The 27,379-nt window shown below is 33.7% G+C and overlaps 1 protein-coding gene across 6 annotated transcripts in view; it reads right to left on the bottom strand.

Annotated features, from left to right (window-relative positions):
- The window catches only part of PMS1 (PMS1 homolog 1, mismatch repair system component), a 108,337-nt gene that overhangs the window by 57,688 nt on the left and 23,270 nt on the right, over positions 1-27,379 (bottom strand). For 4 of the 6 annotated variants that reach the window (XM_032479906.1, XM_032479903.1, XM_032479905.1 and 1 more), the window contains 3 exons: positions 25,559-25,710; positions 22,569-22,751; positions 11,322-11,439 (listed from right to left, as the gene is read on the bottom strand). In XM_032479906.1, the coding sequence (XP_032335797.1) occupies positions 11,322-11,439; positions 22,569-22,751; positions 25,559-25,690 (433 nt within the window). In that variant the 5' untranslated portion in view covers positions 25,691-25,710. The remainder of the gene's footprint in view (positions 1-11,321; positions 11,440-22,568; positions 22,752-25,558; positions 25,711-27,379) is intronic. The other 2 variants (XM_014563033.2, XM_006189224.3) reach the window with 1 other exon arrangement.

Raw genomic sequence — 27,379 nt, 5'->3', positions numbered from 1 at the left:
TGGCCACTGAGCAAAGGAGAGACTCCAACTCACACCTAGTTCTGGCTCTGGCCTCTCCATCTCTAGCTCCACCTCCAACTAAGGCGAAAGCTGCCAGCATACCCTGGAGGAAGATGTGACTCCTGATCACGTAAAATCCAGCTCTCGCATCAAAGGCACCTGGTACACACAGACTGTACAGGGATACTCCCACATGAGGACACCCCCACAAGACTGAGATAAGTAACTGTTTCATCTAATTACATAAAACCAAAGAAAGCTAAGCAAAATGAGAAGACAGAGGAATTTTATCAAATGAAAGAACAAGAGAAAACCTCTGGAAAAAAATAAGTAATGACACAGGTAAATAATTTACCAAATAAAGAGTTCAAAACATTAGTAAGAAGAATGCTAACTGAACTAGGGGCAAGAATAGATGAACAAAGTGAGAAGACCATATGATACAGCAGAACACATAAGTGATCTGGAAGACAGAATAATGAAAATAACCCAATCAGAACAGCAAAAAGAAAAATTTTAAAAAACACGAAGAGTTTAAGGGACCTCTGGGATAACATTAAGCATACCGACATTTGTATTATAGGGGTCCCAGAAGGAGGAGAGAAAAAGGAGTCAAAAACATATTTGATGAAATTATGACTGAAACCTTCCAGAACCTGAAGAAGGAAAGAGATATCTAGGTACAGAAAACACACAGAGTCCCAAACAAAATGAACCCAAAGAGACTCATATGAAAACCTATCATAATCAAAATGGCAAAGGTTAAAGATAAAGAGAGAATTCTACAGGCAGCAAGAAAAAAACAATCATATACAAGGGAGCCCCCATAAGGCTATCAGTTGATTTTTCTGCAGTAACTTTGCAAGCAAGAAGGGTATGATATACTTTAAAGTGATGAAGGGGAAAAACTTCCATCCTAGGATACACTACCCAGCAAGTTTATCACTTAGAATTGAAGGAAAGATAAAAAACTTCTCAGACAAATAAAAACTAACTTTACTAAACTGACCCTAAAAGATATGTTAAAGGGTCTAAGAAAAGACTAAAACAAGAAAGAATCCATAGGAAAGGTAAAATCTCACTATTAACGGCAAATATATAGTAAAGATTGTGATCAACTACTTAAATACACTAGTACAAAGATTAAAAACAAGAAAACTGTAAAATCAACTAAACCTAAAATAAAGTTAAGGGATTAAAATGAAGACGTAAAATATGACATCAAAAACACAAAATGTGGGATAAGGGAGTAAAAAAAAAAATGTAGATCTTTCAGAATGTGTCTCAAATTACTACCAGTTTAGAAAAAGTAGGTATAATTACAGGTCAACATACATGAACTGCATGGTAACCATAAAACCAAAAACCTAAAACATACACAAAAACTGGAGAGAAAGGAACACAAGCATACCACTAAAGAAAAGCATCAAACCACAAGGGAAGAAACTAAAAGAAAAAGGAAAGAACAGAGAAGAACAATAAAAACCAGAACACAAGTAACAAAATGACAATAAGTACAAAGTTATAAATAATTACTTTAAATGTTAATGGACTAAACACTTCAATTAAAAGACACAGGGTGGCTGACTGGATAAAAAGCAAGACCCATGTATGTTGCTTACAAGAGACTCACTTCAGAGCTAAAGACATACATAAACTGAAAGCAAAGAGATGGAAAAAGATATTTCATGCAAATAACAAGAAAGCTGGGGTAACAATATTCATATCAAACAAAATAAGTTAAAACAAAATCTATAACAAAAACAAGGAAGAAAATCATATAATAATAAAAGTATCATACAAAAAGAGGGTGTAACACTCATTAATATATATGCACCTAACACAGGAGCACCTAAATATACAAAGCAAGTTTTAACAGATATAAAGGGAGAAATTAACAATAATACGATTAATACAATACATCATTGTAAAACAACTATACTTCAATTAAAAAGAAAAAGGACCAATAATACAATAATGGTATGGGACTTTAAAATCTCACTTACACCAATGGAAAGGTCATTCAAAAAAATCAATAAAGAAATAGTAGTCTTAAATAACACATTACACCAGCTGCACTTAATAAATACACCTACAGGACATTTCATCCAAAAACAGCAAAATACACATTCTTTATACAGAACATTCTCCAGATAGATCACATGCTACACTGTAAAACAAGTCTCAAAAATTTAAGAGAAGAGAAATTATATAAAGTATACTTCCTGACCACAACAGTATGAAACTAGATATCAATTACAGGAAGAAAAATCGGAAAAACACGAATATATAGAGACTAAACAACATGAAGAAATCAAAGAGAAAATTAGAAAATATCTTGAGACAAATGAAAATAAAAATACAACTTTCCAAAATCTATGGGATATAGCAAAAACAGTTCTACGAGAGAAATTTGTAGCGATACAGACCTATCTGAAACAGTAAGAAAAATCTCAAAAACACAACCTAATCCACCAACTGAAGGAATCAGAAAAAGGAGAACAAAGCCCAAATAAGCAAAATTTTTTAAAAAAGGAAATAATAAAGATCAGAGAAGAAATACAGAGTCAAAATCCAATAAAATGAAATAAAAGCAAAAAATAAACAAATGGGACCTAATTAAACATAAGCTTTTGCACAGCAAAGGAAACCATAAACAGAACGAACAGACAAACTACAAACTGGGAGAAAATATTCACAAACAATACAATTGATAAGGGCTTAACTTTCAGAATATACAAACAGTTCATACAACTCAGTAACAGAAAAACAAACAACCCCACCAAAATATGGGCAGAACACCTAAACAGACACTTCTCCAATGACATACAGATGGCCAATAGGCAAATGAAAACATGCACAATATCACTAATTATTAGAGAAAAGCAAATCAAAACTACAATAAGGTATCATCTCACATCAGTCAGAATGGCCATCACTAAAAAGTGCACAAATGTTAAGTGCTGGAGAGGGTGTGGAGAGAAGGGAACCCTCCTACACTGTTCTTGGGAATGTTGTTCAGTGCAGCCACAGTGGGAAACAGTATGGAAATTCCTCAAAAAAAAACTAAAAATAGACTTATCAAATGATCCAGCAATCCCACTTCTGGGCATATACCCAGAGGAAACTCTAATTCAAAAAGATACATGGACCCCAATGTTCAAGCAGTGTTATTTACAATAGCCAAGATAATGAAGCAACCTTAAGTGTCCATGAACAGATGAATGGATAAAGAAAACGTGGTGTGTGTGTGTGTGTGTGTGTGTGTATACAGATATATTTTATGGATGTTTTTATATATTTATATACACACATACATACAAAGGATATTACCTTGCCATAAAAAAGAAAGCTTGCCATTTGCAACAACATGGATGGACCTAGAGGGTACTATGCTTAGTGAAATCAATCAGACTGAGAAAGACAAATACTGTATGATTTCATTTATATGTGGAATCTAAAAAACAAAACAAATGAATGAATATAGCAAAACAGATTCACAGATGTAGAGAACAAACTACTTGTTACCAGTGGGGAGAGGGAAGAGAGAAAGGGAAAATAAGGGTAGCAGATTAAGAGGTACAAACTACTATGTATAAAAGAAATAAACTACAAAGATACAGCAGAGGATACAGAACAGGGAATACAGCCAATATTTTAAAATAACTTTAAATGACCACATGATCATCTCAACAGATGCAGAAAAAGCATTTGATAAAATTCACCCATTTATGATAAAAACTCTCACCAAAATGGGTACTGAGGGAACATATCTCAACATCATAAAAGCTATATATGACAAACCTACAGCCAGCATAGTACTCAACGGTGAAAAATTCAAAAGCTTCCCACTAAAATCTGGGACAAGACAAGGATGCCCACTATCACCACTCCTATTCAACATAGTCTTGGAAGCCCTAGCCACAGCAATCAGGCAAGAATGAGAAATAAAAGGGATCCAAATTGGAAAAGAAGAGGTAAAAGTGTCACTATATGCCAACAACATGTTACTACATATAGAAGACCCTAAAAGGTCTACACAAAAACTACTAGAGCTGATCAAAGGACTCAGCAAGGTAGCAGGTTACAAGATAAACGTTCAAAAATCAGTTGCATTTCTTTACACTAATGATGAATCAACAGAAAAAGAAAGTAAAGAAATAATCCTTTAAAATAGCACCCAAAGTAATAAAATACCTAGGAATAAGTCTAACCAAGGAGGTGAAAGAATTATACACAGAAAACTATAAACCATTGAAGAAGGAAATTAAAGACGACTTTAAAAAATGGAAAGATATCCCATGTTCTTGGATTGGAAGAATCAATATTGTTAAAATGGTCACACTGCCCAAGGCAATCTACAGATTTAATGCAATCCCTATCAAATTACCCAGGACATATTTCACAGAACTAGAACAAATCATAATAAAATTTATATGGAACCATCAAAGACCTAGAATTGCCAAAGCATTACTGAAGAGAAAGAAAGAGGCTGGAGGAATAACTCTCCCAGACTTCAGTCAATACTATAGAGCTACAGTAATCAAGACAGCATAGTATTGGTACAAAAACAGACATATATAGACCAATGGAACAGAATAGAGAGCCCAGAAATGAACCCACAAATTTTTGGTCATCTTCGACAAAGGAGGCAAGAATATACAATGGAATAAAGACAGTCTCTTCAGCAAATGGTGTTGGGAAAACTGGACAGCAGCATGTAAAGCAATGAAGCTAGAACACTCCCTTACACCATACACAAAAATAAACTCAAAATGGATCAAAGACTTAAACAGAAGACAAGATACAATAAACCTCCTAGAAGAAAATATACGCAAAACATTATCTGACATACATCTCAAAAACGTTCTCCTAGAACAGTCTACCCAAGCAATAGAAATAAAAGCAAGAATAAACAAATGGGACCTAATGAAACTTACAAGCTTCTGCACAGTAAAGGAAACCATAAGTAAAACAAAAAGACAACCTACGGAATGGGAGAAAATTTTTGTAAATGAAACCAACAAAGGCTTATCTCCAGAATATATAAGCAGCTCACACAACTTAATAAGAAAAAAACAAACAACCCAATCCAGAAATGGGCAGAAGACCTAAACAAGCAATTCTCCAAGAAATACAAACGATCAATAGGCACAGGAAAAAATGCTCAATATCACTAATTATCAGAGAAATGCAAATCAAAACTACAATGAGGTATCACCTCACACCAGTCAGAATGGCCATCATTCAAAAATCCACAAAGGACAAATGCTGGAGAGGCTGTGGAGAAAAGGGAACCCTCCTACACTGTTGGTGGGAATGCAGTTTGGTACAGCCACTGTGGAAAACAGTATGGAGGTTCCTCAAAAGACTAGGAATAGACTTACCATATGACCCAGGAATCCCGCTCCTGGGCATATACCCAAAAGGAACCCTACTTCAAAATGAGACCTGCACCCCAATGTTCATAGCAGCACTATTTACAATAGCTAAGACATGGAAACAGCCTAAATGTCCATCAACAGACGACTGGATGTGTTATATTTATACAATGGAATACTATTCAGCCATAAACACTGACAACATAATGCCATTTGCAGCAACATGGATGCTCCTGGAGAATGTCATTCTAAGTGAAGTAAGCCAGAAAGAGAAAGAAAAATACCATATGAGATCGCTCATACGCGGAATCTAAAAAAACAAAAAACCCCACAAAGCATAAATACAAAACAGAAACAGACTCATAGACATAGAATACAAACTTGTGGTTGCCAAGGGGGCGGGGGGTGGGAAGGGATAGACTGGGATTTCAAAATGTAGACAAGATTATACTGTATAGCACAGGGAAATATATACAAGATCTTATGGTAGCTCACAGAGAAAAAAAGTGACAATGAATATATATATGTTCATGTGTAACTGAAAAATTGTGCTCTAACTGGAATTTGACACAACAATGTAAAATGATTATAAATCAATAAAAAATGAAAAAAAGCTTTAAATGGAATATAATGTATAAAAATACTGCATCACTGTTATACACCTGAAACTAATACATTATAAATCAATTATATTTCAAAAAAAAAGAAAACAGAAAAAAGCTGAATAAAGGTATAAAAATTATATTGCTTAAGTGGTTAATAATTACCTTTTGTTGGGAAAAAAAAAACAACACACAAAATTAATGACCATATAGTATAAGCCTGTGTTTTTCAAATACTGAGGAACTTTTAAAACTACCAGTCACCAGCTAATCCAGACTTATTAAATCAACCTCCTTTAATTAATGATTCCAATTAATGTAAAGCAGTGTTGAAAAACAAAGCACTGAAAAGTCAGAAAATCAATTTACTGTAGTTTCTCAAACTTGGCACTATTGACTTTTGTCGTGGGGGCTATTCTCTGCACTGCAAGATGTGCAGCTGCATTTCTGGGCTCTACCGACTAGATGCTATCTGCACCCAATTCAGTTGTGACAATCAAAAATGTCTCCAGATACCATCAAAAGTCCCCTGGGGGAAAAACTCCCCTTGGTTGAGAATCAGTGATTCAGCATACCGCAACTAGCTTTAAAAATAATAAAATACAAATAGATTAAAGGAAAACAGAAACAGAGGTACTACATACAGTAAGGATATATATTGTATCAAGAATTTTTGCTTTGATTAGATTTGTGTAAACTGGGTTGTTATATAAAATACATTTCTTACTATGAATCAGAATTTTAAAAAACCCTGAAAGTTTGTATAATAGGTCAATCTTTGACCTATTGCTCGTAACAAAGAGTAAAAACACAAAGAAATGGCAATCATGAGGCAAATATAAAACTTTGAAAGCTTAGCATAAAGCCAGAAGTTTCAGGAAGAGAAAAAGAAACAAATGGAGATGTAATTAAAGAATAGAAGAAAATTTCCTTGAGTTAAAGGTTTGAGTGCAGATTTCAAAAGCTTATTGCATTATATGTAGGAATAAGAAAAAAAAAGATACCACATTCCACTGGAAATTCTAAATTGTAAGGACAAGGAAAATATTTTCCAAAGTTTCAAACAAAACAAGTTCCTTATGAGGAAAGACTAGCATCAAAATTGTTATCTATAACATTACAAGATAGACAATCTACAAACTAATGAGGAGTAATTAAGAAAACTACACCTAGTCAAGATATGTATATGGGCAAAATGAAGACAGATTTGGACTTGCAAGGATTTGGAAGCATACTACCTAACTACATTTGATGAAAATAGTGGCAGATGAACACTAACCAAATGACAATTACATCAAAAGAGAGTTCATTATACAACAAGATAAGAAAAAAAAATTTGGTGAACAAACAATCTTAAGACCTAAATGTAAACAGAAGATGGCAATGTGGCAGGCATTTGCAATGTAACTGTTAAAGATCCTTGAAATGAAAGAGATATAATGTAGGGGAAAGCCTAACAATGGCTTGGAACTCAATGTTTTAAACGATTATTAGTAACACTGAATAATAACTGGAGTAAAAAAGGTTAAGAATCGTGAATGAAAAATATCATCTGCTGTATCAGTAAACAAAGGATGCTGCAGCCATCAAGTCATCAGCCACTATTGCCGCCCCTGACAGTGAAGGGAGGGAACTCAGGATGGAAAAGAACAGGATAGTGGTCCTAGATAACTAGATGCATATCAAAGGCATGATTTCAATGAGCCCAGACTTTTGCATCTTTCCATATGTAGAAAAGCACTGAATTCTTTAACTTGAGATACTTGGTTTTCTTTAATTAATAGTAATCCTTCAATGTTCTGACTCCCTGGTCTCTGCTGCAAAACTCCTGTATGTCCTGGCTCCTCCCCTGCCTCTTGGGAGCAGTCTCAGAGAGATCAGAGAGGCAGCATCCCAGGCTTAAGTCCTCAGAAATGTCCGCTGAATAAAATGTAACTCTCAACTTTTAGGCTGTGCTTTTTAAAATTTTCTCAGCTGACAGAATAAAAAGGAATAAAGCTTACAGGGCCCTATAGAAAGCAGGTAGAAATCAGTAGGGAAAAATATGTGTTTATGAAGGAAAAGATATGTTGGCTTTTAAATATATGTTATACATCAAAGACCTTTTAAATATATGTTATACATCAAAGACACTGTACATAATCCATATGTCAACTGATAAATTACTGCTTTAGTAGCTAAAAATATGCTCTCTGAACAAATTGACAATTACCAATAAGCCAAAAATTACATATGCTTGAATAAAGCCTAATGATGGAAAATTCTGCTATTTGCAAATGAAACGTATATCCTTAAAAAAAGTTACCAAGAAATATTGGTCAATAGGGAGGAGGCCCTAGTACACTATCATATTTTACAAGAGAACTGCTCAGGTCTCTAACTTTAGCACATTCTATAAACACCAGAATTAAACTGTAGTCCTGTAATATGCTCCCTGTTATATTTTTACATGTCCCTATCTTATGCCATTTATAAAAACAGCTATTTATATTCCTAATGTAAAGAGAGGTGTAGTTACTTGAATATATCAGAGTTTTCTTACACTATTTAATGAATAAAGTTCTATTCTCTGGAGAAAAAAATCTTTCAATACATGGACAATAACACACAGCAAGGATTTACAAAAAACATGATGCTCTACTCTAATAGAAGGGTTGGGAAAGGATATACCATGATCAGAGTACTTTTAACATACTACTTTTGATATCTGAGAAATTCATAAGGCAGAAGTACTAGGTGTTAAAAGAATTTGTCCAGGAGGGTAAATCAATTTAGAAAGCTTAATACTGATTACCCAGGGTAAAGGGAATAGAATGATGACAGAAAAAAGATGACCAAAACAAGTAATTTAGTCAGAGTTCTTGGTAAAAGAATTTAAAAGCTGGAAACTTATTTTTTGCATTTCTTGTTAATTTTAAAAATGTCTTAAAATAGAAGTGAATAGAAGGTAAGGGTAATTTAAAATGACATACTATTAAACACATAAATCATTTTAAATAGTTAAGTTAATCCATAAAACCAATACCTACATCTGGGAAAAGCAGAACTGGAATCTCTAATAAACTATTTTAAACACTTAAAAATATGTTTTAAAGGGGTAATGAATTTTCCAATACCTAGGAAAGATTTTGCTGTAAGTTTTCCCTGCACCTACAGTTAGACTATCTACAGGTGTCATTATCCTAACAGATAGTATGAGGAGTAACTGCTAAGCAAGGATGTTCACACCACAGCAGAAATTAATCTATGAGAACCCTTAATGCACAGGTATTAATTAGGATGGTTGTACTGTAGTTTTATCTTACATAGAAAATATTTAAATGGAAGCTGAATGACAGCTGGTGGTGAAATGTGAGTCTGTGATTCAATCACTCAAAAACTATCAGCACTAAAGCAATAAAAATGTAAAAAGGGTTTTGAAAAGTGCTTCTGGATTTCTATAATATGTCCATCTAGAGCAGTAAGAAACTAAGAGCTTGATTTTTCTGTTGTTTTCCTAGACAATCAACTATAATTAGAGGGGAAAAAAGTGAGTTATGAAAGGTAGTTACTAGTTTCATAGCTACTAACCTTCTAAGTAGGTTGGTTCTTAAGAGAAAAGGAATATGCTAAAGAAAATAATGTTCATTTACTGACTGTAGAAATTTCTTAATGTGCATACCTGATCTCACTTACTAAAAGTAGAAGACTTAGGTCAGCAAGAAAAAATCAATCAGCAAACGGGCAAAGACTGGAAGGATTCCATACTTAAGGATTGTTATTTCATAGTTCCCATGGAGATGAATACAGAAAAGCATGAGAAGTATGAGTGATGCAGAGTCACTGGCCATCCAGATGAGACTAGCAACTACTAAGATAAAAATACATTTAAGTTTTATAAGGTGACTAGATTACTTCAAAGTACTTTACTGGATAGCCACTCAAATGTCTCCTAATGGTTTCCTAATTTGAACTCTTAAGAACTGGGGTCAGAGGATTTTTGGATAAAGATATTAAAGAATGCATATTAAAAAATGCCTTCTCTTTGTCTTTATCTTTAGTACATAAAAAATAAAAAGAATCACAACCTGTTATTTTTAATAAAAATGTGTAAGAGAGTTAATATATCAAATTAAATCACTATTAGACCTGAGCTCATTTTTATTAACTGAATAAATGTGAAAAAAAAAGTTAGTTTGTTTTCTTGAAAGTTCTTATTAACTCTTTCCTTTATGTGGATACAAAAATATTAATTCTTAATGGGCAACAATAATCAGTAACTAATTTGAGGATTTATAAAAAGAGAAAGAATGAGAGAACTTAGTACCAGCATTAAGATACAAGAAAATAAAGTTCAATGAAGAAAGATAGAAGTCATTTGAAAAAAATAAATCCAATAATTAAACATTAAAAACGGAGGAGAGAAACCAGAGAAAAAATATAGTGCTTTGATAAATTACAATGAGGGACCAAAAAATTAAAAATGAATTCACAACACAAATTGGAAGGACAAATAGCAACAACAAAAATCCAACAACACAAATGTCCCTTTTCAGATCTAAAAACTCTTTTGAGCATGACTTTAAGGAGATCATACCTTTAATATTCTCTCAACTCTATACATCTCATTACCAGAAATGAGCAGGATGAAAAAGATTAAAGGAGATATGTGAAACTCAAGCCTGAAGAGATTTTTCTTTTCTTATAAGTAAACACATAGTAAACAAATAATAGAGGAGCTTAAAAACACAAGACGTCAATTAAGATGTACTAAAATTACATAAGTGCATAAAACACTAAAGAATTAAGTTACAAATAGCAAGAATTAATATATTTGCTTCAAATAATACAAAAAGGAAATGGCTGAGCGTATTGGCTGAAACATTAGCAATGAGTTGATAACTGCCAAAACTGTGTGATGGGTGAACTATTCTATCTACATGTACATATGTCTGAAGTTTTCCATAGACAAACATACGAAAATAATATCTTGATAGTATGGTTTATCACCATGATTACTAAATCAATAATGTTTTAGGCATTTCAACAAAATGTTATCCTTCATATATAAAGAAGACACTAGTGATTCAGTAATAGTAAAATAACTGCTCTTATAGTTTTTACAGAATAACTAATACATGTTGTTGTCCAAAGTCTTTCACACAGTTCCTCTTAAAAACAGCTCTAAGTATTTAAAACATTTGTTACTGAAGTAAAGGCTGAATGTTCACTTGGAAGTTAACTAGTCTTTCTCAGAATCAAACCCAAAGCAATACATTTGAATTTAAGGAGTAACAATTTTTAAAAAATAAATAATTGGACAGAAAAGGCAAAGAATGCTGCAAAGCTACTCTCTTACCTTGACCGAGATGTGAAGGTTTTTGAGAAATTATGTAGCCACTGCCATCTAAAACATACTGGGTGCTAAAATTATCAGCAGCTGTCCTTGTTGTAATTAAAACCTGGGGGGAGAAAAACTAATAAAATTATGATTTTAGATATTATAGTAGGCTCTCTGTTAGATTTTAAATAATAATTACATATTTACTTAAGACAGAAAAAAAGTTTTACTTAGTAAGTTCTTATGATCACTTTTCTTGAAATACTCCTTAGTTACAGTAATAAGCAATAGGCTACCTTACATTTTTTTAATGTTGCAAAGTATTGATTTTTTACTTCAAATATTTTACTTTAATTAAAACACTCATACACTAACCAGTATACTTGAAATGGCTATTTGCATTACATGTATTATATATGCCTTACATCTGTAAAATCAAATACTTCATTAGGGAAGCATGAGGGAAGCTTGCTTTTTTACCAATTTCCATAAATTTGTTTCTAAAGTGAAAAATCCTTTTGTAAAGTGATCATTCCCTCCTCCTTTTACATTTTGTATAAAACTGTACTTCTGTATTTCAAGTTAATGGTTCAAAAGAATAAAAATATATAAATCACACATATACATATTTATGGGCAATTTTTCTTAAATCTCAGCTTTGAACTCATTGTTTAAATACACATTTTTATTAATTTTAAAAATTAGCATGTCAATAAAAAATTTTTTTAAAAAAGAGGAAACTGCAAACCAATATTCCTGATAAATACAGATGCAAAAATCCTCAACAAAATACTAGCAAACTGAGTTCAGCAGCATGTTAAAAAGATCATATCCCATAATCAAGCAGAAATTTTTCCTGGGATAAAAGGATGTTTCAACATATCAAAGTCAATTAATGTGATACACTGCCTTAAAAGATTGAAGGAGTAAAAAAATCACAGAACCATTTCAATGAATATTTAAAAAATTGAGGAAATTCAACAATTTTTCATGATAACAACTCTCAATGAATAAGGTATGAAAAGAATTTACCTCAACATAATAATGGCCATACATGAGAAAAACCAGTTAACATCATACCCAATGGTGAAAAACAAAGTGTTTCCTCTAAGATCACAAATAAGATAAGGATTTCCACTCTCACCACTTCTATTTAACATATTCTAGAAGTCCTAGCTAGAGCAACTAGAGAAGAAAAAAATAAATAAAAGGCACCTAAATTGGAAAGGAAGGAGTAAAATTATGTCTCATTGCAGATGGCATGATGTTACATGTAGATAACCCTAAAGACTCCACACACATAAACACACAAAATTGTTAAAATAAATGAATTCACTAAAGCTGCAGGACACAAAATCAACAAACAAAAATCTCTCGTGTTTGTAGACACTAACTCTGAACTATCCATAAAGGAAATTAAGAAAATTATCCTATTTACAATAGCATCAAGAATAATAAAATATTTAGGAATAAAGTTAACCAAGGAAGTGAAAGACCTTGTACACTGAAAACTACAAAACTTCGATCAAAGAAATTAAAGACAAATAAACTGAAAGACATCCTAAAAAAAAAAAAACTGCATGTAAGTATAAGAACGGATTTCATTCAGCATAAAAATACTTCCTAAGATGTTACAACGATAGAAATATAAATTTAAGAGTGTCTGTAGTCTGTTGAGCCACTCTCACTCTCAGTTTTCTATCTACCTACTTTGTGAGATTTTAAGAGTATGTAACAATAGTAAAACAATGTTTACAGAAAGTGCCATCAGTGGGGAGTGGGAATGCTGTCAAGAAAAGCAGGGTGGATTCAGAAAAGGGTAACCTCCTCACACTTCTGGTGAGCAATGATGACCCAAAATTGGGAGCAATCTTTCTCATCCATCCTTGGACTCAGCAGAGCTGCTTATCTTAAAATAAATCTATATAATTTAGGAAGAAGCCACAAGGGTACAGCTCCTCTGCTGGAACTTATCTATGTCCAGTTGGGTCTACATTTGATGGTTCTGTCACTATATATTAACTGTGCCCTGATTTACTGTAGGCCAGATGGTTCTGTGGAACATGTGGGTACCATGAAGGGAGTACCAGAGTCACCACAATAAAAATATGGCCTCTCTAGGGTACAGTACTAGTAGAGTCTATTAGATTCTCTCTGAGCGTGATGTCCATGAAATACTTATTAGACAGGCACTGCCTAAAGCTGCTATTTCTGTGATAACTGTTACCCCCAAAAGTTGTACCCGAAACAAAGTTGTAAGCCACCATATACTCTTAAAATAATTGTTTTATTTCTTCCAAAAATATATTCCGTAGTTCAAAAGTTGTATTTTAAAAGTTGAAAACTAATGTCAATCTTCCCTGCTATATCCCAACTCAACTGTGTCCAATAGTGATTTCCTTTAGTAAAGTTCATTCAAAATTGCTAGACTTGGGGGAGGATACAGCTCAGTAGTAGAGTGCATACTTAGCATGCATGAGGTCCTGGGTTCAATCCCCAGTATCTCCATTAAAAATAAATAAATACATATATAAATAATTAAACCTAATTACCTCCCCTCCAAAAAAAGAAAAAAAATTTAATTGCTAGAGATTTTCTTTCCTGTCTCAAATTTAATTACTCTATGGTTGTCCCTTTAAAATAATTCCACATTTAACCAACCACTTCTCCAAAATGCCAAGGTCAACTGAATTCTATTTCTCTTCTCCAAAGAGCTAGCCACCTGACCTAAAGTTGGTGTCACTGAGCAAAGGCAGCCCTGGAACTCTGAGTTCTAGTACTAACTCTGCCAGTGGCTTGCTAGATTGTCCTGAATAAATGGTTACACTATGATCTTTAAGGGGAGAGTGATCATAAGATGAAGATGCTAATACTTTATAAGGTTACATGGGTTTTTTGCTTTAACTACTTCAAAGTATTTTACAGATATTAACTTGTTCATCCTATAAACACATTAGTGAACAATAAATACACTCTAGCCTAGATGAATAAACTGAGGTGCTAAAAAGCGAAAAAGGACCTTAGTGGTCATAATGTAACATCCATGTTAAAGTAAAAGAACAGAACACTATTATTTTCCACTGTCAAAATTTTTTAAACTAGAATGTTTAGGGTACTATGAAAGTTTATTTAGACAGAAAATCCTTTGCAATTCACTGCAGAAGACAGTGAAGGATAACACACATAAGCATGTTTCACAAATTCATGAAATACAGTGTGTTCCTCAGAGGAAGGAATTGTATTTCAATAGTTCATTTCATCATATGACCCTGTGTCCTGGGCAGGAAACTATTTTTTGGACCAGGCACAGGTTCAGGAACATGTTAGCTACGTAGCAGCTAACATACTCGAATCTACAGTAACTCCACCACCAGAAGTTTCTCTAATATTTACAAATTATTGCTGGTGCTTCATACTAGAGACACTGAGGAACTGTGGCAGTGAATGAATCCTAGTGGTGTCAAGAAATAAATTTATTTAAAGAATTTGAAAAGGAGAAGTTTACTTTAGAAGGAGAGGTTTCTAGAATTCCTTAGAGGTTATATTAGTTATCAGTTATAGAAAACTGACTCTGTGGTCCAGTTTCTGAGTTTCAAGAAATTATAGTACTATTACAAAGTTAAAATTACATAAAAGCATTTAAACATTTGATAAGCACCATTTTTCTCAATGTTTTTAGATTAGAAAGCAAATTAAACATTTAGGATATATCCTCGTAATTCATGCAAAAGAATGCTCTCTTGGCAAAAACTCATTTAAGATAATTCAAGTTTTGTAGGTTTTTTTTTTAACTGACTTTTGGATGAATACTTTGGCAAGAAATGAGTCTAAAAACTAAGGTAATGTTCCTCATGATTCAGCTGAAATACAGATTTTGCCTGGATCATTGAAATGTCTTTCTTTCCCTGCATGAGTATGCCTGCCTGCCTGCACATACCTGTACACTAATATAAGCCCTCTGATTTCAGAGCCTTCTCCCAGATACTCCACTGTGGGAGACTAACAACAGGGAGATCTTGGCCCTGGCTTTTCTCCTTGCAACAGAGTTCTATTATCTGTGAGAAGGCTGCATCTAGGAAGCAGGATATACCAACTGTTCCAAAAATTCTGTGCCTATTCTAACTAGAGCCCTCCACCATGGTTCTAAAGGACACAAGAGGTACCCTAACACTGTGGGACAGGAAGCAGGAACCATCAGAATGAAGATTGGGGTTTCCCTCTCCTCTTTTACAGCTATGTGGGACCATAAATAAGGGAGTCTCAATTTTCATCTTCAAAGTCAAAGACTTAGCTTCCCATTTTGCCTCCTTTAAGCTGTGGAGGTTTCATGTAATGTAAAATAAAAACAAACCTATAGGTCCCTTATCACCTCTTCACAAAATTATGCCTAATACATACAGTTCACAAATTCAGTAACAAAAAAACCAAACAACCTAATCAAAAAATGGGCAGAACACCTAAACAGACATTTCTCCGGTGAAGACGTACAAATGGCCAATAGGCACATGAAAAGATGCACAATGTCGCTAATTATCAGAGAAATGCAAATCAAAACTATAGTGAGCTATCACTTCATATCAGTCAGAATGGCCATCACTAAAAAGTCCACAAAAGATAAATGCTGGAGAGGGTGTGGAGAAAAGGGAACCCTCTTACACTGTTGGTGGGAATGTAGTTTGGTGCAGTCATTATGGAAAGCTGTGGATATTCCTAAAAAAAAAAAAAACAAAACCTAAAAATAGACTTCCCCTATGATCTAGCAATTACCCAGAGGAAACTCTAATTCAAAAAGATAAATGCACCCCAATGTTCATAGCAACACTATTTATAATAGCCAAGAAATGGAAGCAAACTAAATGTCCACTGACAGAGGACTGGATAAAGAAATTGTGGTATACACATACACACACACACACACACACACACACACACACACACACACACTGAAATACTACTCAGTCATAAAAAAGAATGAAATAATGCCATTTGCAGCAACATGGATGGACATGGAGATCATCATACTAATTGAAGTATGCCAAAAAGAGAAAGAAAATTACCGTATGATATCACTTACAAGTGGAATTTTTGAAAAATGAACTTTTTTACAAAATGACTCATAGACATAGAAAACAAAGTTAGGTTTCCATGGGAAAGTGGGTAGGGAGGATAAACTGGGAGTTCGGGATTTGTAGATACAAACTACTATATATACAATAGATAAACAACAAGGTCCTACTGTATAGCACAGGAATACAGTATCTTGTAATAGCCTATAATGAAAAAGAATATGAAAAGGAATATATTTATGTATAAATGAATCACTGTGCTATACACCAGAAATTGATACAACATTGTAAACTGACTATACTTCAATTTTAAAGAATTATGCATAATGACCTTGATAGATCAGAATAATACTCAGCACACTATAACCACTTTAAAAATGTTGGATGAATGAATCAAAATAAACATGAGTGTTATACATAGGATGGCTGGTATCTCTTCTCATTCACCTGAGGGAAAAACAAGAGGGAAAAATGAACTTGAACTAGAGAATCAAGACCACTGATGAGAATTAGAAGGAAAATACCTAAGAAATGGCCGTCAAATTTTAGAAAGGGTTTCCCCAAAATGCTGAGGAGTCTGCATAGACTTTGGAAGTTAAGGTGAACTACTGCTTACCAACAAGAGAATGAGCAAGCCTGGTGATACTATCATGTATGATACAGATGCATACTACTTTTCACATTCAAGTCCAGAGTAAAAATAAGTTTCATCTGTATGGCACATGACCATATTTGAGATACTTTAATATGTATTATTTCATTTGACCCTCAAATCATTATCTTCACTTTACAGATTAAAAAAAATACAGAATTAGATGTATTTTATATTTCTCCACCCAATTTTGCTGCAAGTCTAGTTATTTTTGTCTTTTTATAACTAAAATTATTAACATCTTTAAAATAATCTAATAAAAAATGTCAACAATCAAAGTTTTGGGTTTACTAGTGTGACAAAATGACATCTCAATTACACATTATCAATCTACTGAGCCTGAGATGATTTACATCTGTAAGACTTTAAAATTATCTGCATTAGTTTGGCAGATAAAATAACGAAATCACTCATTTTTATTATGTAATTGCAATCTGTATCCAAGTATTTTCAAAATAAATTGGAACCTTTAAAATAAACATGAAACTTCTATACCTGAAACTTCAATTGCTTCTGAGTGAAGAATATTAAGTTTAAAAAGTGAATTTTTCCCCAAAAAGCACCCATTAATTTGTCTTCCTGAATAGCAACTTTTACTTTTAAATGTAATTTATCTTTACAAGCATATATTACTTTCTGTGTTTCTGAAATACTATTCAAAATTTTCCTACATAAGTTGCAACTTGACTACTCCTTGATAACCTATCTTTGAGCTTACCATTGCAGGTCTAAATACATTTATCAGTTTAATGTGAGGTATTTTTAAACTTATACTTCTTTCAATTTTTTAAATTGAAGTATAGTCAATTACAATGTGTCAATTTCTTGTGTACAGCATAATGTCCCTGTCATGCATACATATACATATATGTTTTCATATTCTTTTTCATTAAAGGCTATTATAAGATATTGAATATGGTTCCCTGTGCTATTCAGAAGAAATGTTTTTAATCTATATTTATATATAGTGGTTAACATTTGGAAATCTCAAACTTCTAAATTAACCCTTCCCACCACCTTTTCCCAGTAACCATAAGATTGTTTACTATGTCTGTGAGTCTGTTTCTTTTGTAAATGAGTTCTTAGTGTCCTCTTTTCTCTTTTTTAGAGTCCACATATGAGTGATATCATATGGTATTTTTCTTTCTCTTTCCAATTTACTTCACTTAGAATGACAATCTCCAGGTTCATCCATGTTGCTGCAAATGGCATTATTCTATTTTATCACTGAGTAGTATTCCACTGTATAAATTAACCACAACTTCTTTATCCAGTCACCTGTCGATGGACATTTAGGTTGCTTCCATGTCTCGGCTACTGTAAAACTTATAAATTATAAATACCTTTCTAAGCATGCTAGTAAGAAGACAGCATGACCTAGTCTGGAAAACTCAGTACTGACAGGCATAAAATCAGAACTGAATTTTTGGGTTTGCTATGGACACATTATATGTTCCTAAATAACAGGTCACAATTTTCATATTCCATTTACTTTAATGTGCACAGCTCCTCCGTGTAAACTACTTAACAGAGCACCCTGCATGCAGTAGACAATGTAATATTAACTGACTGATTATTAGGCTGTGTTTTGAAGTTGGGGTGAGAAAACCTGGCTTTTCGTTTCACAAGACCTCATTTTTCTTATCCGTAATATGAGAAGACTAAACCATAAAAGACCTACACTGTAGGGAGGCTTACCTTCGAAGCCGACTGAGATGTTGACTAGTGAGCAGGAAGTTTACTGGGATGTGCTCTGGAGAGGATCACTCACAGGGGCAGGGCAGAAAGAGAACAAGTCCTTGACCGACCCCAAGGGGGCACTCTGAAGCAGAGATAGCACGGTAGAGTTGTTCTGAATTGAATAGGGCCTTTACAACCCCTCATCAACCAGTTATTGGATGCAGGTTGCCCTGTATGAGGTGGGTAAAGTAACTCTCTCCAGCTGAGGTAAGGGTAATCTCTAGAGGGAGACAGCTTTGAGGGTTCAGTCACCAATATTTGGCAGAGCTGAGGGAATGAGTGGTCAGTCCTGAAGAGGAGGATCTACGCAGTGCACCAGTGTCCACTATTAATGAGTCCCTTCCAATTCTGTATTTCCTTTGGCTTTCATAAACAGTCAAAGCTAAGTCAACAAAAAAATCTGTCTGTGATAAAATAATACATACTGTAAGATTCCATTTAGATCACGTTCAAGTACAGGTAGAACTAATCTCTGCTGACAGAGGTCAGACTAGCCATTACCTTTGAGGCGTACCAAATGGGAAGGGGCATGAGAGAACCTTCAGGGGTGCTGCTAATGGTCTGTATGTTGATCTAAAGTATACAAACATAAAAATTCACACACACAAATATCTATATGTGGTTTTTCCAAAGGCTCACAAGAGAAGAGAGTCCATAAAATGCTGTTAACATTTTCTAAGATAAACACTTGGCATTGCAATGTGTAAACTGAACATAATTTTTAAAGCTTATAGTTTTCTATTATTGTGATACTTTGACAATTTTTTTACTTCTTTTGTAATTCTGATGAACAAAACTATTTTAAGTATTCATACTCAAGGCCAAATACTTCAAAAATGAAACAAGACAAATGATAAACTTGGGTAACAAGTGGGCTTAAGTAAGCAAATTAAAATAACAAGATAGTACCACTGAATAAGGACTTGCAAAACTACCATCTGAAATCAGAACTACAGTGAAGATTTGGATAAATTACGGCTTATGTCAATTATTTTAAAAGACTAAGTATAGTACTGCCACCTAGCAGACAAAATTGATAATGACCAATTTCAGTTCCGAAAGGTTATGTATATGTATCTTACAGAAAATACAGAAACGCTGCATTATATATTATTCAACAATACTTGCCAAAATAAAACCTAACTACTATCCACCAAATTTAGACAACAGCTAAAAAATCAAGTACTTTGGTTCTCAAACAAATCATATAATTTCTAAAATAGCCGCTTAGGACTCAAACAGTAACACTAGTATTGGGAGCTTCAGAGCTTCCCTGGTACAAATCCCACTCCATTTTAAAAACAGATTCTCTCTACAAGATTCCACGGCTGTAAGTCCCCAGATACAATCTCTGAGGAGAAAAATGGGCAATGCCCAGATTGTACTCCCTAGTTGCTCTTCCCTAAAATCTATTTGGAGACTCAGTGAACTCTAAATAAAGCAAATGCTGAGAAAGATAGAAGCACAAGGTATGCTAGATTTTGTATAGAAGTTTTAAGCAAAATGCACTTAAGGAATGACAAAGTCTTTTCTCCTTTAGTGATGTCTGAACATCTGGATTCTAACAAGCAAGGGGCCCCAGTCCTCTGTGCTAGAACAGCAAAATCTCCCACTTTATACTCCACCTCCTCCTCAACCCACATTTTTTTTTCTTTTTTACTGAGGCATCAGCTTACAGAGCTCGAAGTCAAAGAGTAAATGAATAACTAGCTGGGACCCTTTCCACAAAAAATGGAGAAAACCTACACTATGCCCATACTCTAAGGGCACAAGGGCCAAGGAAAGATCAAATAAGCCTGGAGAATACATGGCTGCTGGGGAGACTAGGCTACGTAATAGATGAGTGTCATGTCCTTGACACTTTTCTGGGAAAATAAGTGTAAAGTCCTATCATTTTATGGCATCTGAACATTCTCACCCAAACAGGGTCTGCCAGCCTAAGCACAAATGAAAGGATACACAGCCACCAGGTAAACTTAGATAGCCAAAGAGACCCTCATAATTACCACATCACTTACTGGCAGACACTATCATGCTATGAAACAGCCTAACATACACAGAGTAACAGTACAGCACAAAGAAACTAGTACAGGATCACATGATCAAACATAACTGAGATACATCGACATGAAAGGATCATGGCTCTAGATGGGCTTTGTCACAAACTAGCTATGTAATCTAGAGCAGAGTCAGCGAAGTATAATTGGAACTATGGAGTGGGTCAGGCACTGAACTAAGGGGTTTACATCAATGAAAACACCTAACTAGTAATCAGGAGAGCAAAGTTCTAGCTAAGGTTTAGGCCAAGCCAATTCACATCTCTAGAGCACAGTCTAAATATGTGTATTGACTAGAGTGGTGTATCCAGAGTGCGTTCTACAGCACAACAACAGAATAACTGATACACGACTCAATAAAAGGGTTTCACAGTTTCAAGTAAGTGCAGTAAATATCCCTACTATAAACCACCAACCTTAGAGATTCACAATTCACTTCCATTAAGGTTCTGAGAAGTGCTTATAGTTACATTTAATTTTAATAAACCAAGCCAATGAATCACTAAACCGCTTTTTCTTCCTATAAATATTAACACTGAAAAACATTCTTTGCCATTCCTAAAAAAGTTAGAGAATTACAATAGTCTCCCCTAATCTACAGAGGATATGTTCCAAGACCTCCAGTGGATGTCTGAAACTGTAGATAGTACCAAAAGCTAAATATACTGTTTTCTCCCTATGTTTATACCTATGATAAAGTTTAATTTAAAATCATGCACAGTAAGAGAATACCTGAATTGCCAGCATCATTGTTCTTGCACTTTGGGGCCATTATTAAGTAGAACAAGGGTTCTTTTGAACATAAGCACTTCGATACCCCAACAGTAGATTTGATAACCTAGACGGCTGCTAAGTGACTGATAGGCAGACTGATAGTTGGACTGATATCCAACGTACATACGGAAGACAAAAGGATGACCCACGTCCTAGGCAGGACAGACTGGGATTTTGCAAGATTTCATCATGTTGCTAAGAATGGCACACAATTTAAAATGTATCAACTGTTTATTTCTGGAAATTTCCATTTCATATTTTCTGGCAGCAGTTGACTGTGGGTAACTGAAACCACAGAAAGCAAAACTGGATAAGGGGGGACTACTGCACTGTTTGACCCAGCGATTCTACTCTGGGTATATACCCAAAAAAGTGAGAGCAGGGACTCAAATAGACATTTGTACATCAATACTCATAGCAGCCTTATTCACAATAGCCAAGTGGTGGTATCAACCCAAATGTCCACTGACAGACGAATGGATAAACAAAAGGTGGTTTATACATATAATGGAATATCACTCAACCTGAAGAAGGAATGAAATTCTGATAGATGTTACAACATGTACGAACCTTGAAGATATTATGAGGAGTGAAATAAGCCAGACACAAAAGGACAAATATTGTATGATTCCAATATTACGAGGTACCTAGAATAGTCAAATTCATAGACACAGAAAGTAGAATAGTGGTTACCAGCAGATGGGGGAGAATGGGAATTTATTGTTTAATGCGTATAAAGTTTTAGTTTGAGATGATAAAAACGTTCAGGAGATGGATGGTGGGGATGGCTACACAATGTCAATATACTTAATGCTACTGAATTGTACACTTTAAAATTATTAAAATGGCAAATTTTACATTATGTATATTTTTCATAATAAAAAATACCCTCTTTGCCAAATTCTGGGTGAGTTTTCTCTTATTCTAATATTGTGTGATTATGAAACCACTAAATAGTCAATATAAATTACCTTACCTCAGCTATACAACATATTGACCCCAAGGCTTCTCCTCGAAAACCGTAAGTTGTCAAAGTTTCAAGATCCTCATGACTGTTTAACTTTGAGGTGTAGTACTTAATTGCCATTACGGGTGCATCAACAGCCTTGATACCCTCACCATTGTCTCGCACCTCAATTTTATCAAATCCATAGTTCTCCTATGAAAAGTTAAACAATAACATTTAGTATATAAAGACATTAAACTATTATCACATTTAAAAACAGTAACACAAGTGAAATGTTGTCATTTCTCTTTTATGGAAGCTTAACATTAAGGAAGTAAGAGTTTGAATTCTTAACTCTATCAATTCCTAGTTACAGTATAACGGGAAAGTTCCTTGTTTTCCCCGGGCTCAGATTCAACTGTAAAATAAGGAAATCAATCTGATCTTCAAGATTCCCTTGAATTGTTTCAGTATAATAGGTATTTATGTTTAAATTTATGTTTAAACTTGCCTAAAAATATTCTTCTCAATTATATGTATCTTTGTGTATATAATCTCTCAAATTAAACAAAATACCTTCACCATCAAAAACAACATCTGGTTCTACCCACTAGGAGTCTAGCAATTATCATTATTCAACCAAATTTTTAATACTTTCCCCCTTAAACTATTTATTGCTTTCATAAGTAAATAAATATTTGCTACACTATAACTTTCTCAATGTCTTTCTGCAAATAGTCACCTAACAGTAAACTGCTGAGAAAAGACACCTAATTTGGCAATCTCTGTGATTTTTTAATGAAAATGGAGAAGGAAAAACAACTCAAATAACAGCTTAGTACTTGTAGTCTAACACTAAAAATATGCATACATAACATATACAAAATCTAAATTACTACAGTGATCACACTTTCTATGAATATCATATTCTAAATCTGGTAGCAAGCTTCTATCATAAGCTTTACTTCAAAAAGTTTTATGTCTCTGGACATAAATGTAAATTATAAAGGGAAAAAAATTTTTCCTACAGTGACTCTGATATTTAAAAATACCATAACATCTTTTAAATAACATAATCATATAATACTGTATGTGTCATTACTTTTTAGATAAATTAGAAATACCAGGTGTTGAGGGGAGAAACCTAAGATTTAGTTCCTTATCTCTCTCTTAGGCTAAAATTATCCTGGGGGGTGGGGAGGATTTGACTCAAATGGTAGAGCACATGCTTAGCATGCACAATGTCCTGGGTTCAATCCCCAGTACCCCTTCTAAAGTTAAATAAATAAATAAACCTAATTACCCCCCCTAAAAAATTAATTAAAATTAACATCCTGGGACTAGCCTGTCTGCTTCATTTTACAGAGAAATAATTAACTACATAAATGCAAATTTTTCAATATAAGTAAGAACTCAAGTCATGCAAGTAAAATAACACAAAGATCTGTTTAAATGTTTAAAATAATACCAATTTGTTTAACTTATTAATTATGAAAACATTCCTAGTCAGAACAGTTACTGTATGAAACTAATAAAACAGGTCTTATGTATTGCAACACAGTTATTTATTTTAAAATTCTACAAAGCAGAAACCAGTAAATGTCAAGAGACAAATATATAGCAAGATAAAAATGTGTACTTTACTTTTATGAGAGGACTTCTGTTAGCACTGTAAAAAAAATTTTTTTAACTATTTTTTCCCTAAGGAACTTTAAAAACAAAGACATATGTTTGTTTGACTAAGATTCTTAAGTGAAATTTGTCAGATATAATCCACTAATTCTATTTAATTATTATCAAGTGTATTCTAATCCGACTGAACTGACTACATAAAATGTCTAAAAAAAGAAATTATCTTTCTTTGGGCTTTATTTAATAATATTTTTCATGTTTATAAAGCTTTCACTATATTATTTAAAGACAAAGTACAGATTTGATATGGTATAGAAAGTGGTTCTCAGCAGCAACTACAAACTTGTCAGAAATGCAAATATTGGGCCCCACCTAGAATCTGAAATTCTGTGGCCCAGTAACAGTTTTAACAAACTCCCTAAAATTATTCTGATACACCCAAATGTAGTGAGAACTCCCACATAAAGGGAAGATCTAGAATGTGTTTTAGGATCAGAAAGACCTGGACTGTAATCTCAGTTCTGTTACTTACTACCTACATTACTTTGAGAAAGTTCTTAGAACCTCAATTATTTGTAAAACGGGTACAGGAGTAGCTAATTCATAGAATTTTTATAAGGAGCAACTGGGATTACACATATATAAAATATATGCATGTGTATATGAAAAGGGAAGGTCTCTTTCCTACAAAGGTATTCATATCAGTATTATTTCTAATACCATACCAGAAATAACATGAATATCTGACAATTAGGAAATTACAAAAAAGGTATTCTTACATTCAGTCAACCAAATCTATTTATCATTTATACACTAGACATTGGGCAGCTATAGAGGGTACGAAAAAGGAAAAAAGTATAGGCCTTATGTCCATGAGCTAGTAATTTATAATAGGGGAGGCAGACATGCAAACTAGTTTTAATAAATCATAATAAATAAGACAAATCATATGAATGCAAATGATTTAATATGTAGCACCTCAATTAAAAAAATGTGAAAACTATGAAGCAACAAGGGACACAGTTCTGAAATAAGATTAGGTGGAAAAATAAAACACAAATGAGAACATGAGAATATATATAACAAGTAAAAATGAGTAATCAAGGATAAGTATTAGTAGAAAACATGGACAAATCAAATTCATGCTTTAAGTGATAGAATTCTAAAGTATAAGTTTTCGTTTATAATTTCCTTTAGCGTTACTATAATACTGATTTAAATTAAAATTTATTTTTAAGAATTTATTCTTAAACAAGACAAAGGGTCCAGTATCCTAAGAATGATTTACGGGTACGTAAAGAAAAGAAAGGTAATAGTTTTAAGGAGAAAGCATCGCTCCAATCCTTTTTTGCTTTAATGATACTTGGCAATGTCTCAGGAACACTCACCAGTTTAACGTCTATGCTTGTGGCGCCGGCATCCAAGGAGTTTTCAATGAGTTCTTTTACAACGCTGACCACTGAGGTGATTACTTGAGAACTTGAAAGGAGTCGAACTGTTGCTGCAGGCAACTGTTTCATTCTAGCTGTTAACAGACTACCTAGAAAATAAAATGTAAGTTGTAAAAATAAAAATTGTTAAACATTCCTAACAGAACTGATAGCAAAAACAACAATAATAATAATAGCAGCCCACATTTATAGAGCTTTACTGTATGCCAGGCTCTACGGTTAAGCAATGCAGATTTAAATCATTTATTTCTTACAAATACCCTTTAAAAAAGATTCCATTAACACCTCCATATTATGAGACTAAGGCACAAAGAAGTTAGTTGGTAAATCACACTATATTACTAATAGAGGAATGATAAGAGCAATTGTGAGTGTAACATATGATCTGCCTGGCTGGGAATGACCAGGTGGTGCTGTCAACTGATATGCAGATAATGTTAGTCAGTAACATGCCTTTATTGTAGTCTCATTAAACATCATCAGTTATCTATGTTTTGATGAATGTCTCTTTTAATTATTGAGCTCTTTTGGAGTTAGGATATCTAGACCCTAGAATTACTGTTAATCTAAACTAGTCATATCATATCAGATAACTATCCTCTACACTACTGTGTGTCTAAAACATCACTAATCATGTGGCTCCTCAAAGCCAAAATAAGAAAAGGTTCAAATCTCTGTGCTGGCGTTCAAGGTCCTCTGCATGTTGATTCAACTTGTACATCCAAAATATCTCTGCCAGTAATTGTTCTAGCCATGAAATCTTTTGTCTGAAACCTTCTCAAACAAAGAAAATAAAAAATCTCATATGGAAATTTGTAAAGTTTGCAAAGAATGGGGTTTGCATCCACCTTAATGCCTAATTTCAGAAAAGATTTCAGGAAAATAAAAAATACTAGCTTGGCAACATGTAGTTCCTCTAGAGACAAGATTTCCTTTGACAATCCCTAGGTACTCCCTTAATTTACCATGACTAGTTACATGCTCAGATGATTTGATCCTATGGAATCTAGGTCCAAAAGAAACAACGATGCCAAAAACAAACAAAAGAAAGTTTCTGTTTGGGATTCTTTCTCAGGCAACTAAAGACGTAGGACAAGAAGGGTTACACAAAGCCAGAATAAGTAACTGAGCAAGAAATGGAGTATAGTCATTACAACAATACATAGGATTTTAAGGAATGCATTTCTGCAAAGAAGTCAACATATTGAGTTTGGAATGGTGTTAACTGATCACAACTCATAACTACAATTATATTTTGCTTTGTACAAGGCAAAGCTGATATTAGCACGATGGAAATATATACCAGACCAGAGTCTAAAAAAACAGGTTTAGGGGTTCATCTTTATAACCCATAAACTGAAGTTTACTTAAATCCCTCTGTAAAATCAATTAATCACCTATATAAATGGAGATAATGGCACATTGATTTGCTGTGAAGATCAAATAAGAAAATACACATAAAATGTTCTGTAAATGGTAAGGCCATATAAACTATGCAGTATTATGACAAGGATGATCATTATGTAACGAAACCCTGGGAATTCTTTTCTAACAATTAACTTCTAAGTAAGCTATATATTCAATTTAGTTTTGGGGTACCCAGTTTTAAGGAGAGTAGCTGTGAACAACTACCTCTCAATGGTTTTTTTATTGCTCTCAAAGGTTGGGAGGTCTTTCCAGTCAGTTAGGAAAACAGTGGACAGTCAGGCTGCTCCACTATCTTAGAAGTCACACAAATTAGTGCTGTCACAGCAAAAG

The sequence above is a fragment of the Camelus ferus genome, chromosome 5 (genome assembly GCF_009834535.1).
Source record: "Camelus ferus isolate YT-003-E chromosome 5, BCGSAC_Cfer_1.0, whole genome shotgun sequence".
Classification (NCBI taxonomy): Eukaryota; Metazoa; Chordata; class Mammalia; order Artiodactyla; family Camelidae; genus Camelus; species Camelus ferus.
Note: the sequence above shows the minus strand (reverse complement) of the source record. Positions and strands in the feature narration are given on the sequence as shown.